General features: G+C 45.8%; 1 protein-coding gene across 1 annotated transcript; it reads right to left on the bottom strand.

Moving 5' to 3' along the window:
• Positions 1–671: 671 nt before the first annotated feature.
• Positions 672–13,074, bottom strand: T265_05807 (hypothetical protein; the record flags this gene model as incomplete). Its single annotated transcript, XM_009170914.1, has 10 exons — positions 672–922; positions 3,565–3,642; positions 7,119–7,289; positions 8,726–8,818; positions 8,859–8,920; positions 10,121–10,272; positions 10,305–10,434; positions 10,478–10,579; positions 12,848–12,868; positions 13,012–13,074. The coding sequence occupies 10 exons, from the start codon at positions 13,072–13,074 to the stop codon at positions 778–780; spliced, it is 1,017 nt and encodes a 338-aa protein (XP_009169178.1).
• Positions 13,075–19,103: the final 6,029 nt, after the last annotated feature.

Raw genomic sequence — 19,103 nt, 5'->3', positions numbered from 1 at the left:
CAAAATCATAGCGTTCGCCTCTTCACCGGGCGCTCTATCAGATGCATTAAAATTCCAAACACTACACCTTTCAGCCACCTGAAGATCACGGTGGCTGCACAACCCTAGCAACCGACTTAAGTCTACTGAATGTACATCTCAACCCTACCCACTGATTGACTCGCACTTTGTTATGCAGTGATGAATGCTACGGTTCAAGGTCCATTTGATGGAGTGAATTGTGAGTGTGTACACTACCCATACGTCAGAATAACATATCACTCGTCGCTTTCCTTGCTTACGAGCTATTAACTTGTAATCTGTATACGGCTACCGATAATTCTCTTTTTCTCAACACAATTAGGAACCAATTCAGTGTGATACGCGTGTACATGGATCCTTGAGTACCGGATGGCATATACCGTACGATGACAAATCCCAACGCCGGTCCTACGTGCCACCAAATCATTGGATATGCATCAAACCGCAATCTTATAACAAATGACTAAAACACTTCATTCTGTACATAGCTCGTGGTTTTCTGTACCAAACTGACTGACCATCATGTCACTAATATAGATTTTGCCTATGTGGGGGACTGTGTTTGAAAACGAAACATTATGTAGTTAAACCCTCGTTGTATGGGCTCCAATCAAAGCACCAGGACCGTGTTTATCAGACGAAACATGCCAAGTGACAACCGGATGTTTTAATTGCTGTTCAGCTAACATACAAACAATAAGGAATTATAGCACAGCAAATGGTTTAAAAAAGATAAAATCACCACTTAACGCGGTTTCAAAACAAGGAGAAAAAGCTGTCGAGTCCTTGGCCAATTTCCCAGATAGATATTCCCGTACCCAGGTGCTCCACAAGATCTATTCTGCGTGAAATGGACGCGACGGTTGGATAGTACACAAAATTTTCGTGGCCGTTTTCATCTCTAGAAGTGAAAATAAATATTAAGACTATTAGAAACCGAGAGTCGAAAAGCAAACCGTTCAGTCGTGGCGCTCATCCAACCTGAAATCTGTGGGACCAGGCCACAAAATAGCCACAGGGAGTACAAAACGAAAATGCTTGGGTCAGGGCCTCAGTGTATGACAAATCAATCAATTGTAATTAACATACTGCTCGTGTGGCTGATACGGAATGTCCACGTTCGATAGGAATGCATAGGAACGGGGGCTTGCCGTTCGAGTCCACAGATAGCAGCCTCGTATCAGTTTACCAAAGGCGAGTATGTACTTTCACGAGTTGATTAACCATATGTATTAAAGTATCGTTTTCAACTTGATAATGTTATCAAAAGTTAGATAAAAACATCAGGCGCGTCTCCGAATATCATAACCGCTTTAATCCAATGAGCAGTGACAGTCACACTGAGAATTCCCAAGAAACGATAAGTGCCTCGCTCTGACACTTATGAATTAAACATGGAAACAAATGAGCAGGTCCATAGCGAGGTCTGGAAGCGTCGCCCAAATTGTCATTTCAAATGCTCCGTTATCTCAGCACATCCCGAAACGTGGACAATGGTAAGAAAACCATGTAGCTTGGGCAGTATCCCGGCCCTCGTGCTTCCTTCTGGTGGCATAGCAGCTAGGCACCGAAAGGGTGTTACAGCTCATTGACTATCTTCTTTAATGGTAAGGGTTTGTGCAGTTTGTTGACCTGATATTCCTTGGGAAAGCAACACCGTGAGGACTGCTACCTTTGCGAAATTATGGAAAATTTGATCCGGTGTTTGGAGGCAATAGGCAGTTGTGCCACTCTCCAGTGACTAGCACTGGATAAAAATTGCCCGGAACACTTCCGATCCCCGTGGTGAGGATTGTTTGCACGGATGCTAGCCAAAAACGCGGGTTGCTTTCGGTCCGTTAAAACGCCATAGATGCAAATTTTACAAAATTAGACATTTCCGCCGATTCGACCAACTGGCTAGAAAAGGGTGTGTGTCATTGAATTAGGAAAGAGCATCGAATAGAACAACTTCAAGAACTCAATGAACTTTAATGGAATGATGGTAGGAGTGTCTCGTCAACAACGGAAATCCTTCGACTCAACAAGGCGCCCAGCCCGAATGGTATGTACCACTTGTTTTTCAAAGCCGGTTAAGAACCTACTACTAACTAGCTAGAAAGAACAGAATACCGGTGGAATAGGGCTAATCGATGATGACTACACTCTCTACAAATGGTGCAAGAACATTGTGAAAATCCTGACATCAATATGGTAGCCGCAGTGCTATATGCGGCGCAAGTTGGTCGATTACTTGTGAGGATCAAGTTGGATTTTATCTTGACAGCGAGATGGGTGTGGTTAGAGCGCGAATCACTGACCGGAAAATCCGTGTTTCGAACCCGACCTCTGCATCTCGACTTCTCGTGTCTGGGCTTGGGCAGTATCCTAGCCCTCGTGCTTCTTCGGGTGGTATGGCAGCTGGGCACCGAAAGGGTGCTACAGCCGAACTATTTTTCTTGACCAGGAATGCGTTGGCCATCGCTAGCCGAGTCTCTTTGAGACTCGGGCAACGACACAATTTCAGACATCCAATAGTGATTTCTCTTATTGCCGTAAAATCTACCTTTGGTTTGTCGGTCGTCAGAATCTAATGGTCAAAGTTGCCATGTATGTCGGTTCCTGTAATCGCGCACGGGTAATCGGTAAGATTTTTCCCAAGTTTACCGCGTCCATTTGTGATAAAATAAAGCCGTTTTCCCTCCGTTTCTCTTCAACTTTTTCATTGATGTGCCGCTAACGATTCCTCTGCTTGCCTTCTCAGGGTCATAGATGCGTGCGCTCACAGATAATACTGCTGTTTTTGGTTTGGAGCCCTAAGTAATTCTGCTGCACAGTTTGGTATGCACTTCACACCTTCAAAGTAAAACTGCTCCTATAAGAAGTCCATGGCATCTTTTACCAGCCTTCGACGCCTAAGGCGCCATTTTCAACTTGTCTGCCGTATGGTTTGAGGAACACCTCCCGTGATGGACAAGGTAATCATGCGTCAAAGATTAAGCTGATTAGTGTATGTACTTCGTACGTCACAGGACCATCTCCATCGCACAACTCTCCTTGTCCAGCCATGCACTTAGTGAAAACGACCGAGGTAGGCAGCCTGTGATCAAGAAACGAAGTATGAAAGCCCTAACCAGTAGGGATGGCAAGTGCCGTCACTCTGAATGTAGAACCCGGGAATCGACCAATAGTTAAAGACCTTGACAAACATGATTCAGCCACGTAGTAAATGGAGCTTACGGATCACCACACAGCTACCCTACTTCGAGCTTCCTCGGACAAGTAGGACTCACCATCAGCTAATTTTTCAGGTTATTACCCCAATGTATGGGTATACCTTCCCTGTTCTCCCATTCTTCAATGACCGAAAGTGTGGCAGATGGAACCAACATATACGTTTACATGGCTTGTGACTGATTGACTCATGTGGACTCTACTTCCATATAAGACGGTACCGACAATCTACGCTTAGTAGATATGTACACCTTTCTGAGGGCATCCGAAAAGTGAAACACTGGATGCATAAATCAGTGTACCGAAATACGAACTGGTCCAGGCCCTCACCGGAATTTCAAATAGTGCTCCGACGCTGTAGAGTCCCATATGAAATCTGCTCGTGATTGATTGACTATGTGCACAAATCTAAAGAATGAAGAAAAAACATAAATCAAGTGGTACGAAATAACTGGCCTGTGTGGTGCGGGACGTCCTGAAAAGCCCAAATAGAGAGCCTATGGAACTGAGGCAGTTTATTGCGATCGCGGACCATAACCTCCTTCCATGATGTTGGTCATACGCTTTCGAGAACTCAATTTCCTAACGGGATAGGGACATTCCGCAAGACCCTAGTTATGATAGAAAGTTACTGTACAGAGAGTCATATTCGTCAAACGAGAGTACACCAAAAGCCACCAGCGCGCCATGAAAATGCGGTCAGCTCCTCGTACAGGAAGTATTTAATAATTAATCGCAACTACCCAATGACGTCCTTATAAGGATAGCGTCGAAAGCCTACATAGGCTTTGACAGCAATACCAGTATGAGAAAATAAGTGCTCAACTCACCTGCAACCCTGTCAGCTCATGTGAGTGAACCTTGCAATAAACAGAAGACCGAAATCGGAATGAGGTGGTCGGTGCCCACTTACCATACACTACACTCCAGAACACAGTTGATCCGGACAGTAACTGACAGCAAGAGGACCGTTAGGCTAGAATCACAAACATCTATCCTCGAGAACATCAAAGTCTCATTTATATTGATTAGAACATTCGCCTTCCACACACGGCTGTTTAGACCCAATGACGAAAACTGGGTTGACGTAAAAGATTGCGGCCCAGTCATTGTACACTAGCGGGGCTACATACCAAGAGCGCGTGCAGATTTAGGACTTTCCATCTCTACTTCCATAGTTCAAACACCGAACGATTACCAAAGAGCTAATCTCACGTCGATATCAACTCAATATGCTGTCCCGAAAAGGTATATTAAGCTAAACTGGCAATTCTAAAGTGTGAAATATCCACGCTAAACGTACATCTGCTGCACAGTTCCTTGTTTAATCCCGTTTTCTTTGGAGTAAAATTAATAATGTTATCACAAAGTTACTAATGTTTTCGGCATCTCGTCATCAGGTTAGTACATATCTGATGGTTAAAATAGAAGTAAATAGTGGAATAAGCAGTCAAGATCGGTCACCAAATTAGGAACCACCGACGATCGGCCTGCCATTGGGCTCTCGTTGAAACTATGGGAATATTCAAGCAATACTCTAATAATTCAGTTAAATACAGTGTGCTGTAAAATGATCAAATTCCCGCGACCAACTACTCGTTAGGTCCTAAGGAAAAATCAACCAGCGACTGAATCCAACTGAACAATTCACGAGAACGCTCTGTGCATGAAATTAGTGGTTCCGGGCTTGGTCTTTACACTGAAGCCATGTGCCGACTTCGCTAACAAAACCACTGTGCACTCACAAACCAGCTTTACACCCTTGCCCACACTGGAAAGCTTGGTGATTTGGTCACCACTGGTCAGTCACTGTGGAGTGAACCTTAGACCCCTTCTGAAAATCTCATCATTTTCGTGTCCTATCATTCTAGAATCTTCTACTGGTGCTCGGTACCTGATTGTTTCTTGGCTTATTTGTTTTGGTCGTTTGTCCCTTATGGACAATGGAGTAGTAGTACACGCAATCACGTATATTCCACCAGCCAGGTATTGTTCAACCTTCCCTAGATAGTAGCTCACGTTCAAGACTTTAATATCAACCACCTTTGTATTTATGAAAGTGCCCATCTCTAACCTATCCGTGCAATATTTGGAAGACCTGGCAATTTGGACATTACAGTCGTGGTCAACTGCATCCGCCGTTTTTTTTCGCTTTTGCTGACGGGAATTCGGAAATACACATGAGTGAGAGGAAACAACTAAAAGTAGGGATCTTACGCTGAACATGCGATGGTTCTTCCAGCTTGCCTAGCCAAGCAGATGTATTCTACAGGTCATTTTCGATTATACAGTCAGAGGTGTTCTTAGTCAATTGGATAAAAAAATGGAACCCATCGAGGTGTTACCTTAGAAGTATCAAACCTTCAGAACACAGAGCAACATAAGCGTTGATATTGATGCTTAGCAGACGTACAACCTGCAACGCCACTGACGTCGAGTAGTCGCCGTTTCTTGCTATGTCCACAGCCAAGCTCAAGGGGGCTCCATTCTGGAAGGCTGATCACACTAGAAGGTTCTAACTTCTCTTTCACACCTATGCTAAGTCATACACTGTTCATCTCGCAGTGTGGACCATTATGAAGGATCCTTTGTCTTGAAAGATAAGGACGACGTCGTCCACGTTCTGAACGTTGACAACAACTTGGACACTGGTTTTGAAAACCTTCCAATGTTCGCCCCATTATTTCATCAACGACAAATTTGAACACGAACAGAACACCACATTGACCCTAATTTTGTCGGGAAGCTTTGAGGGCTTGATGTATACTCTTACACGCCCAAAAGTATGTGAGCATAGGAACCGGATTATATCTGCAAAATTCTGGGACACCTCCTGCTGAGCAATTGTGGTTAACAGCACTGATCAATCGACAGAATCGAATACATAATCTAAGTCAAGTGATACCTAGATTGCTGGTCGTCTGTGCAGATAATGTTGTTCCAATACCTGACAGAGTGCGAAGATGTGGTTGACAGTCTCTCCCAGTTCGAAATCCCGCTTGATGTTCACGAGTCAAGGATTTGCGTTTCTCAGTCTAGCGACAAAGAGTTCGAGGCGCCAGACACCTTGTTACGAAGGGAGCCAAAATGACGTCCCTGTGGTTGTCACACACTGCCACTACCCTTTTTGAAGATGGGTACTATTATCCAATCACCCCAGATACCTGGGATGGTCTATTTCCCCCAGATACACGCAAATGGGCTAGATGGACACTGGCTGAAGAGTTCATCGCCATCCTCGAATAGAGTAGATAGAAGGTCGTCAGGATTAGCTACACAATGACGTTTGAGTAGAGATATACAGTCGGAGAGAACTCTATATTCACATTCCACCTCTCTGCTGATGGCTGGTAGTCCAGATTGGAGGTAAGAGGAATATTGGGAAGGCAACTGGGCGACGTCCACTTTCTTAGTGGCCGTCATTTCTTGAGCCACGACCTGCAGAACGCAGACTTCATACGAAAGTAAAGTATTTACTGGTTAGCACCGTGTAGCCGACTCATCAAACGTGAATGGGATTGAGTCTTCCGTTTAAAAAAGAGTTATAAAAGGAAGAATTCTACTGTTGAGTACATATACTCAAAGCACTGTGGGGCAGAAGTGGAGAAACCACGGACCTGTAAACATATCTAATAGGAAACAATAGATATTTAAAGATATCTTACTTTGCCTCATCAGACATGTTTTTTCCGCTTTTGTTTTTGTTATTCTTTTCATTACACGGCTTTTTGAACGTTATGTGGTTGGTCAACAATGAATTACCGATAAAAATGTTGGTGATGCTGAGATCATATATGTTTAATTAAGGCGTGTAGAACAATAGTCTCCATTTAGGATAACATCTGTTTGAGCAGAATCCCAACGAATGATCAACAAGAACTCACTGGTGCCCCAAAATATAATCACCAAACCGTCGCTCAGGGATGTGGTGCAGTCCATAGAAGTTGAATCCCGTAAGAATTTGTGCTCGTTTCTCAGCTGCCTTATGTGAACCGTGCGGTACCAAATGAAGAATACACTTCTCCACCCAATTGATCGGACTGTTTGGACCAGGCCTGAAGTGAAAAGGGACAGAACACGATAAGTGGACGCCCTCAAAACTTGAGTGGCTTAGACTGCGACTACCCAGTCCATCCAAAGACAACTTACGTTTGCACCGAGGGTGAGGTTAAGTTTGTCAGTATTTTGCCAACGGTTTATGTCGGTGACATGGTAATGTTTCACAAACGCTGCTGCAACACGAAGTGGCTATATCACCTTGATTGGTGGTGAGATGTTGGTAAGAAAAAACGGCAAACTCAATGAACAACTCGACTATCGACTACGTAGACTGAGCTACTAAAACTGTAGTCCGCATACCAGTGGTTTATGCCAAATTTTGCGAGTAGTTATTGTTGATCGTCGCTCCGGTTGAATGAGCTTACACCACACCTTTCAAGCATTTTCCTACAATATTATGGACAGGTTCAGTGTCAATCACAACAGCATACGTATGGCATTGTCGATAGCTTTTTCACCGGCATGTTACCACGAGGTTGGTAAGTAACCTGTCTTGGGTAACTTTGGTGCTGAAACGCGGTTTGCGGATGACACTGCAATGCTAGAAAAGGACCTTTGGAAATAAAAATTACTCCAAACTAATCTAGATAATCATGCTACGTGACTTGGCATGGGCCTCATTTTGTCAACCCAGCATCGAAGAAAGATGCTACGAACAGGAATTCTTGAAATGGTGCGCCTCATTTTGTCAATCCAGCATCGAAGATGCTACGAACAGGAATTCTTGAAATGCGCAGCTTACATATAATTTAATAGGTACCTTGTGCCAGTGCAGAAATAAGCTTACGTTGCTGTTTGCGAATTTACTAATGGTTCTCTATTGCACCGGGACGTTTGATTGGGGGGCGGACAGCCTATCTGACACCAATGCGAGGTGCGCCGGAGGCAGACTACTTGCACGATAAGTGATCTTGGACAAATCGATGTCTCCCGTAAATAGCCATAGGTATTCCATTGATATCATCAGTGTTAGGACAACGAGTGATGATGGGACCTTCTCTTTGGATGATACGAGTAAGGATTCCAACACGGGTGGGCCCTCAGATTGGCTGCCGTTCAGCCTTTAAAGTGTCGATGTCACTTTATGAATAAGGATGTAAAAAATACTTTTTACTCTTACAGATAATGTTGTTGATTTCAGCAATGGTTGATGGGTCGACAGTGCAGGGTTCTAGAGACTACACCGTCGGGCTATGGTGGTTTTTTCCCGGGAGTACTGTACTGAGCATTCAGAAATTCATTTGTAAAAATAAAGTAGCAGTCAAGAGAGCGGGTATCTCACGCGACGAAACGCACCCTGACGGTGGTGAGTAGTCGTAGGTCATGAGGCTGAAGTAATCAACATGGTTTCGTAGCCTCTCAAACTGCTTCTTCGTAAATCGACCAGGTAGTTCACTGGAGGAAAAGTGATAAGTGAGAGAAATGTGCTTACCCACGATAGACGGGAGGCGGAATGACAAGAACAGTAACCATGTTGATATCTCGAAGCGACTGTCCAATAAGTTCAATGAAGTTATGCAGTGATCTGGATTATTTGGAGTTTAATCTAAGACAGAGTAACTGACTCTTCGGGGGCCCCAACAAAGAAGGACCAGAGTTCGATAACGGCACCGTCGAGTTCATAGTGCTATGTACGGAAAATTAGACGAAGTCGAGAAAAATGCCAACGGTGATTAAAAAAAATACTAAATAGAAAACAAGCTAAAATATGTTCAGAGGATTAGGGACAACGCGCGCTTACGTAGGAGTCACAAAAACTATACGCCGCAGAGTAGTTCGAACTTCATCCAGTTTGGGCCAAGATAGACCTGAAAGAAGTCTAATTTAAAAACGACGAACTACTGTTGGAATGGCACGCATTGAAACCTAATGGGATAGTTTTCTGTTACGTATTGCAGCAGAATGAGATATACATCCGCTTTACACTCATTCCCCGTAAAGAATAACGCTGTTAAAACATAAACAGAAAACAGTCCGTGGTGAAAGTCTAGAACCCTATGGCTAATTGAAGGGGCCGAATTTCCAGCCAACACTGACCTGTCCGACAGTGGATCGCCCATTCGGATTCATGCAATAAGCGCGTGACTAAGAGGTGGACGTCAGGCTTCGGCATTCTAGAATTCGGGAACAAGCTTGCGCGTAACCTAAATGGTAGACCAGGCACTTAGTAACAGAACCTTCGGGGAAACGGCGCGTGTGACGTACTACTCCGTGCTTGAAGAAAATTCAAGGAATCAGTCAAAGTGTTCGCCGTCCCTCCAGAAGGTGCCAGCTGCATCGCCAACTTAAAAAAAAACACTACCACATGCCGCGCTTAAATTTTGTTTCCGATATAGTAATAAGAACAATAAGAATGCCACGCCATCCGAAGGAAGCATGAGGGCTAAAAGGCTACCAGGCTGTCTAAACCTAGGCAGGGGGAGTAATGCCATAGGAAGCAACCGAAAAAAAATGAGATAGGCTGAGTATTAGCATGACTAATCGGATGCGTGCCAGCCAAGGGTAATCGCTTCATTTTATCTTAGAGATAAGGGCAAAATATGAAGAGAACGAAACCAGCATTTGGCTATTTCCCTGCCTATTTTCACCTTACACATCAAAGGTCTTTTTCGAGTGCCTTGACATGGTGCTACAGAGGCGAAGTACTAGTGCTCCGGCACTGGTATTGGTGTCAATGGTGGTCACGAGTAGTGTCACAGGATTGCTACTGCGAATAAAATAGAGCGAATACACTGTATGATAAAATCGCAACCAGAGGTCGCTAGAGCCTGTGGTTGGTAAGCCTTTTGGAACCAGTAAAATTCGTTTTAGAAAAATGGACGATTACTTTAAGAATTCGCAAGACGTTTGCCAGACATTGTTCCGCCGCAGAGCGATCACCCAGCGTGTCTGCAAAGTCTGAAGCTTGCCATTCGCGGAAGTCGAAGCGAGGTACGATTTTTATACTGGGGTTGATCGACTTCAGGCGTGCCATCCAGTCTGGAAATGTGAAATTACGGACGAAGTCCCACCTTTATTGACTTCTGGTAGTCCTGTGACACTATATGCCTTTTTCCTCCCGAGTACCTGGAACCACACTGGGGAGATAAGGGTGAACTTGGATGCGAACGTTTCCGCTAGCTCGAAACCCCGCTTATTCCACTATATGCACCATATTAAACCGCACTGTTAAGATGCAACTTACCGGTGTTACATAGGCCAGAACACTACCGTTTGTGGCTTTCTGAGTAACTGTGTACATGTTGTATGACGAGAACGAATCAAGAAACTCATCTAAGTCAACCTTCTGAGACACAGATGGGACTCTCTGTACGAATTCAACATAAGTTTTCGCTTACTTGTGACATGGTTAACTGCACCACAGTATAGAGGCACACTAGCCATAAAATAACGTCCCAACGAGTTCTGAAGCATGTATTGTTTCTGGGGAACAGCATCACTCCGCGAGAGAAAAACAGTAATACACAGCAATCGTGGTGAGGCGTTAGCTAAAATCAGAGAATTACGAGTTGTGAACAACAACATTCATTACACTCTCTGAAGTGACTTATAGCTGCCACCTTGTCGTCGCGGTCGTCTTATGTGTTGCAATGATCCTGTGGGCTATATTGCCTGCAACCCAGTTCCTAAAAATCTAACCTCACCAGAATGGCAAACGGAGGGAGCCCACCGAAGGACAGCAAACCCCGGTACTACGAGAAATCGTATTACGAGGCGGTCTGCAAATAAATAGGTACTGTCCCCTGAGATAGGAATGTGGGGGAACCGCACAACCTGATTGTCCAACGGCCAACTGTGACCACCGGTGGATTATTCAGTATGGTTAGAATACTTCTTAAACCACCGAGTCTGGTGCTACTCAGAGGGCCCTTTCTGTAGGCAACCGTGTCAAGAGTCAGATATTTATGCCTTGATCCTCACGCCCAAGAGTCAGACCAGCTCCCTGCAGCTCAGTGGGTCAGACTATTGAGTCACTGGCCCCGGAAGAAAACCCCAGTAATCACTGTCTCGCGGTTCAGGTTTCTTAGTCATAGCTTATAAGGGTCCCCGAAAGAAGCACTACATCCTCCCATTCCATTGTGGGTCAGACTTTTGAGTCAAAGCCTCAAGGTAGGGTATCCAAATCAAACTTTCTTTGGCCCGGGCAACCCGGGAAGTGTCATTCACCCTTACAGCTCTTCGTTCACTGACTACTCGCTACATGTCTCTAAACGAAGTCCTTCTGATCCACTCAGCTGTCAATTACCCAACCGCTGTTCTATCAGGTACTCAAAAGAAACCCTATAGAATTCCAGGGATTTTATCCAAGTGGCGGCTTTCAACATGCGTACTCGCGTAGAATTCATTCTGACGCCGCTCCGGGCTCTTTTTTGCACAACCACGTGAAGGTCAACCGGGAAAGGTCAAACGATGACTTGGCAACGAAATACGAAAATCATTACCAGCAAACTCAGATGCGTTGATCATTGCAGTTTCCAAGGATGGGGACCCCGAGCAGGGACACTGATGGTTGGACACATTGTCAGACATGGCCCAGTCGCGCCCTCAATGGCGTTCGTTTAGTCAAGCTATTGCCTTCAATGCATAGCTCCCCTCCAAATCTCCCCAATAAAAAGTCCACTAAAAACAGTATTTACGTATCAGTTATATCTGCTACCGTCTCCAATGCGCAGCTGCCTACTCCACCTCATCGGTGGACGAAAATGACAATCATAACCACTGTACGACAAGTCCGCGGTTGTTACGGCTGATGATGGCGCCGATCTGGTCGAACCCAGATTCCTCGCCATTTTCTCCTAGAGTGTTTGGTGATCATGATTCAATGGCTCGGTGTACCTAGGGTGTGGGGGTTGTGCTTAGATCCAGGGCCGAGTACGCTCTGCCAGTTAGTAATCACCTTTTCACGGTTACGTTGACTGGCTCAATCAAGATTAACGCATTTCGACGACAGACGGCAGCTCCGAGACTGAGGAAGACAGCCTCTATCGAGATTCGCCACGGCTGATTCAGCTAGCGAGAAGTACAGATACAGTGATTGAAGCAAGTGATGAAAATATTCAAGTTGGCCGACTAAGTTCTGAGAGAGCTCACATCTTGGCGGCCGAATCGAGGTTGATCGTCACCTCACAAATAATGTCCAGCGACTTCTACAGATACACGGTGAACACCACTTGCTTTTTTCTTAGCACAAACTTTCAGCACAAGTGCTCACAACGTGTGACTTGGGGGCCATTAGCCGCAAACTAGCTGTTGACTCAGTTGGATCATAAGGCAACCAGGTACTAGTGGAGAGCTTCGATAAAGGTTGGGGCTCATTTTGGAGTACACCCCCTGATTTCGAACACTGCACTGTTGGGGAAGGCATATCTAATCGCTTGCCCTCTATAACATGTTGGTGGACACAAGGCCATTCAGCTCTGTACCTGAAAAGTGTCTCTGTAGCTCAACCATATCGCGCTGAGTTGACTCAGAAGCTTCCAGAGCTCGACGAGTACGATGGTTGTACCGGCAGTTTTGAAGACGATTGGAGAAAGGTTCAAGAAACCACACTTACCGTCGTTGAAACTGTTGGAGTCTAGAAGCAAGAACAAGATGGAATCGTATAGAATGAATAGCGCTTTGCTTGTCCAAAGATGGACGCACATAATCTGAAAGTTAAGGCGAGACATAGTTAATATAGGCGATAATGCGGACACAAAAGATGGCCATGACATTCACCCGGGCCGTTGGAGTGCGTGTGGAAAGGGGTAACTCGAACAGGAGGACTGAATGAAGGTTCATTGTAAAAATCTATCAATGGGTAGTGGAAAATGCGGTCGGGTTTCTCGGTTTCTTAATATGGAGGGTCATGTACGTTGCTGGAGCCTGGATAAATCAGATGTCGGGGTCATATGAATTTGGTGATTCAGCTGCATTGTCCAGGCATCATTATCAGCTGTAAAGAACCGCGTACTCGTTGTACGGTAGTGTTAGCTGCCAAAGTTTGGGGAAGTTTGGTAGGCAGCTGCGCATTGGAGGCGGGAGCTGATAAATTGGTGTGTAAATACAGCACTGTCAGTGGACTGTTAAGTTGGGGAATTGGGAAGGGAGGTGTGCATTGAATAAACGAGCGCTATTTAGGGCGCGACTGGGCCGTCTGACAGTGTCTCTAATTATCGGAGTGGCCCGTCTCGGGGTCTCCATCTAGGAAGACAACAATGACCAGCGCGGCTGAGTTTGCTGGCTCTTACAGTTCGCTGCAAAGTCCTTGTTTGACCTCCACTGGCTCGTTTTCACGTGACTGTGCGAAAAGAACCCTTCGAGCAAGTCGGTCGACTGGCATACGGGGCAAGCGGCCAATCCAGTGCAACATGCGGAGAGTGATCAGTTCATCTATCGTTGGAGAGTTATTTTCTCCGAAAACTATTCGACGAACTTCAGCATTACTGATCTGGTGTTCCCACCAGACTCGGGCAATGCTCCGAAGACATCGATGGTCAAACACTGAAAGTGTTTTGACGTCCTCGGAGCGCAGCGGCCAGGTTTCCGACCCACATAGTAATATGGAGCCCACAGCAGCATTGGAAACTCGACCCCTGACGGTTAAGCTTATGTCACACCTACACCACAGGTGGCGCAAGTTCACAAAAGCTGCTCTGACCTTCCTAATCCGGATGGAAATATCCACTTTCGTGTGACCACTGGGAGTGATACAGCTACCCTGGTAAAAAAATTTGTCTACCACTTCAATCGGTTCATCCGCAAGCATGACGCTAGGGTTCGAGCCTCACCAGTCTTGCAGTAGCACTATAACCTTGCATGTGTGAAGCGCTTGCTGAAATGTGGCGCATAATTAGTTAAATTATTCAATATTGTTTGCATTACCACGGGGTCAGATCCAAGAAGAGCTGTCGTCTGCGTACTCGATGTCTGTGAGCAGAAGCCCCGGGAGCACTTCGACCCTACAGGCATTAGAAGCTGTTAATGAGTCTTCCATGATCGTATCAATGACGAAGTTGAAGTCATCATCATCACCATCATCGACAGCATGACATCAGTGTTCAACACCGATGCTTCACTGCCGTACATACATGATTTAGTTGAAAGCCTTATTGTAAAGAAAAGAGTAAAGGTGGACAGGGAAAGGACTTAGTGCTAGCTCAACACCATCATCCCGAGGTGCCTACACCTCCAGACATTCACTCAGGCAATCTGGATAGAAACTGACAACAAGAACGCCACTGACATCAGTTGGCAGCCATATCTTGCAGTGTCTCCAACCAGGCACAATGAGGATCACGCGGTCCCCATCCTGGAAGGCGAGTAGCACCGACAGCACCCAAGCGTTTCGTGATCTCCTTCATACTCCTCTGACAAGTGAAGGGTTGGCCACCTCTCTGTTTACGCCACTCTGAGTTGGGCATGGAAAACAGCACTCTTTTCGGCAAACGATGGTTTGGCATACGCAAGACATGTCCCAACCAACGCAGCTTCTGGTGCTGGACACATTCTTCTATGAAAGTACTCGTTACACAACCGAAAACGCGCTTTCTAACTGCCTCGTTATCGATTCGCCGACCACAACCCACACGAGCTACGGTTCTGAGACAACGATTGTCGAACACCTGAAGACGTCTCAGTTCCGCTGAAAAGGAGCGGTGAAAGAAGACAGCCCTGCCTGTCACCACTTGATGTGGCGGACTCAGGCGAGAGCTTCTTGTAGACCTTCACACTGTAGGATTTGGAGTACAGCGCCTTAAGGGGGTCAAGAATACACGGCGGACGCCTTTGTTCCACAGACTACCATTGCCCCCGACGGTCCACAAAGTTGAAGACAGATTTCAAGTTAAGGAAGACAACCAATGTTGGCCGTTGGAAGCAGTATCGCTGTTTCATAGCCTGTCGGTGGGTGGAAATGTGATCAGTGCATGCTCTTGCAGCGGGAAAACCGACTTGGCTTCCAAGGATCTGTCCCTCACTGTGTTCAACCAACTTCGAAGGATACGGCCAGAGAGCAATTCAGGTGCCGAGGCCACCACGCTGATGCCGCGGTGGTTTTCATGCAGCGTCCGCATACTGTTTTTGAAGATAGAGATAACTGTCGACATGCCCCATTCCGCAGGCAACTCTTCACTCTGTATCGCACCAGTGAGCTTTCTTAGATGGATCACCAGCTCCACCTTTGAAGAGGGCTGGATACAAACCGTCCGGTCCTGGTGCCCTGTCACATTTCAGTACTGATAATTCGTACTTTATTTCTTCTTCCGACGGACGATCAAGGTTTACATTCCATTCGCCCGTACGCAGTATCTCCACCGGCTGTGTTGCAGGAGGCCAGCCGTCCCTACTAGCCGAACATCACATCATTTGGACGGATGTCACGCGCAGGGCACGGGCCAAACGAAGCCATGCTCTGATTGGTCAGAATGCCAGCCAATCCGAGTCAAGCACCTGTAACTCGACGTTTCTCCCCCCTCTTGGAGATTCTGGCACGACATTGTGGAACACTCTGTGACTACCCTATAAATACAGTTGTACTAATTTTCCTTTGTCTCCATAAAGTGCTGTGTAGAGCTACCGTGCCTTTTGATATACCGTAGTGGGCGGAGCAGTAAGCCAAGTGACCGACATAGTTGCACAACCGTCCAGCAAACCACAACACTAGCTGAACTGCTCGGCCCATCTTTCCAGTCAGCTTGTGTGCGAGGAAATTAATGAACCATCTTTCTCACATATTGTTTCCTTGACTGTTGCTTTCCCAGGGCCAGTCGATCGCTTCAGTTGATATGGGGCACGGCTGTTACCCGTAGCAAAAGCCCTCTCCATCTTCCGAGTTTTCGAAGTCCACCAGAGCTCTCCAATCTCTTCTTAGACGCTTCATTATTTGGCGTGCTATTTGGTGCTAAAATCATTCCGTCGTGCCCACATCTTCAAACACCCATGTAGGCAATCTGAATAGAAACTGACAAGAACGCTGTTGAACTTGATTAGCTGCCACATCTTCCAGCGTCTCCATCCAGGCACAGTGCGGATCACGCGGTCCACATCCTGGAACGCAAGTGGCACCGACAGCACCCAAACGTTTTGCAATCTCTTTCAGAATTCTCTGCCTGCTGAATGGTTGGCCACCTCTCTGCTTCCACTACTCTGAACTTGGCACGGAACACAGCACCCTATTTGACAAGCGATGGTTCGGCATACGCAAAACATGGCCTAACCAACGTAGCTTCTGGGGCTCCCAAACATCCGGACCGTCTTTAACATTGTCCTCCGAGGACCAACCGGATTATCCTGAAATTTCATAGCGGCGATGGGTTCTTCATTGAAGTCTGAAAAACATTTACATTTCAGTTCATCCACATCTTTTCTTAGGCAAGTAGAATGCTGTTTATCCTCGCTAACTCGGGCTATCTTCTAGCTCGTTCTTAGACCTAATCTAAACGCCTTTTTGTAACAAGGATTCTATCGCCATTGATCTTCGCCACCAGACAGCGGAACGCAAATTCTTGGCTTGTGGTCATCACGCGGGATTTTGAACGGGTAGAGACTCCGTCAACCACATCTTTGCAGTATGTCAAGTGTTGAAGAAACATTACATGCCCAAACTAATAGTGATCTTGGTGGTCCTTGACTTGGAGTGTGCATTCGATTCTGTCGATTGAGCGGTGCTGTGAATCACATGTACTCAGCAAGATGTCCCAGAATTTTGCGGATATTCGTGGTAATTCAAGGTAATTCAAGGTTTGATGGTCTAAAAAGCAGTTAACTTTACAACGACCATAGGGTGAACGTATATATACAAAGGGACGCAAAAATATGCGTGATGTTTGCTGAGTATCATATGGAGTTAAACAGTTCCGGATTCGGTTTGGACATAAGATATGCATCTTAATTGTTCTTGAAAATGGTTAAACTCGGCGAATATACAACACTGGGAGGTAGGGAGTTCCAAATGAAACATACACGGACCGCAAAAAAGTTCCGTCGAGAGTTCACCCTCGAGTGAGGTACCGCGAGCGAAAAGTCATCCGTCCTGCCCGTTCGTGGTCGACGTCGGACAAAAAGATCTTCCAGCGGATGATTAGGTGTTTTCAGTATATTATGTGTTAGAATTAGGTCTCCCTGATGCGCCGATAGAAGAAGTCAAATAGGTTGAGACTGGCAATCCTGTCTTCGTATGGTTTATTATGCAATCCAATTACCAGCTGCGTGGTTCGATGATATATTCGCTGTAAAATTATGTCTTTTTGGAGCCATGGTCACCAAGCTTGTATGGCGTACTCCATGGTTGGTCGGATGTAGGTACTGATTACTCGGGGCAGTGCCAGTCGAGTGAAACGACCAAAATTCCGTTTTATGAGAGACAGGACTCGTGAGGTCCTCTTGTAGACGGCTGTGCATTGCAAGGAGATTTTTACACAGCTGCTAACCCACACGCCCAGGTTTTTTCTTCACTAGTCCAGGAAAGTGGTTCTGCACGGAGCGTTTTACATTTTTGGAGGTTAAACGGTAATCTGTTTTCCAGTGACCAATCATAAAGTGTGTCAAGATCTCTTTGTAATCGGTGACTGTCTTCAATGGTGCGTATGCTTGACCATATCTTGATCTCGTCCGCGAATAAAGTGATTTTACTGATCGCGATCTCAGGTGTATCGTTTACGTATAATGAAAATGAAGTAGGCCCAAGAACGGAGCCTTGGGGTACTCCGCTTGTAGCTGCAATTGGCTTGGACAGGGCGCCGTCAACACACGCGCGCGTCTCGGTCAGCCAAATAGATTTCAAGCCAAGCCAGCAGCTTTCCCGTAATAACATAATGCTCGAGTTTTTGTAACAATATGTTATGGTTCACGCGATCAAATGCTTTGGAGATGTCCAGATAACATGCGTGAACGGGATTTCCATTTTCCGCAGCTTGCGTCCAGTCGTCTAAGGTAATGAGATTGGACAGACAGGATCTGTTTTTTCTGAAACCATGCTGGGCACCTGAAAGCAATCAGTTTTCCCCTAAGCGTTTAATGATTTGGTTTGCCACCAGTCGCTTAAGCACTTCGGAGATCACCGGCAACGGAGTCACAGGCCGGTAGTTTGACACGACCGAACGATTATTTCCCCTAATTAATGATTTGGTTTGCCACCAGTCGCTTAAGCACTTCGGAGATCACCGGCAACGGAGTCACAGGCCGGTAGTTTGACACACACGAACGATTACCTCCTTTGTATATGGGAGTGATAACGCCTTTCTTCCAGTCGTTGGGAACTCCACCGGTATTTAGGGACGAACTTAATAACTCAGCGAGAGGTGAGTATAGGGAATGTGCACACTGCTTGAGGATAAATTGTGTTACCTGATCGGCACCGGGAGATTATCTGTGATTTAGTTCAAGTAGCGTTCGGTGTGCACATTTTGGAGTCACAATTACTTCATGTAGGGTGGTGGGCGGTGAGGGAGACACAAACGACATCCGGCTCATATATTCCTTCTGACAGCAAACCGTGGAACAGAACTCGGCCAGTTCTTCAGCTGCAGCTGACGCAGTGGCCGTCAGTCCATTAGGAGTATGCAGAGGTGAAATACCCGGTTTCAAAGACGCCTTATTATTAACGATCCAACAGAGAAGCCTCGGATTTTCTTCCATTTTCTCTAAAAGAATTAGCTAGTAATCCTTCTTGTCTTTCACGACCAGCGTGTTAACTTTATTTCATAGTAACCGATATTTTTCCCATGTTGTTGTTATTCGGTGACGTCGGTATTCAGCCCAGGCTGCATTACGCTCCAGAATCCATTTTTGGGTTCTGCTTCGTAACTTAAAATCGAATCCCATCTGAGTAT

The sequence above is a fragment of the Opisthorchis viverrini genome (assembly GCF_000715545.1).
Source record: "Opisthorchis viverrini unplaced genomic scaffold opera_v5_112, whole genome shotgun sequence".
Classification (NCBI taxonomy): Eukaryota; Metazoa; Platyhelminthes; class Trematoda; order Opisthorchiida; family Opisthorchiidae; genus Opisthorchis; species Opisthorchis viverrini.
Note: the sequence above shows the minus strand (reverse complement) of the source record. Positions and strands in the feature narration are given on the sequence as shown.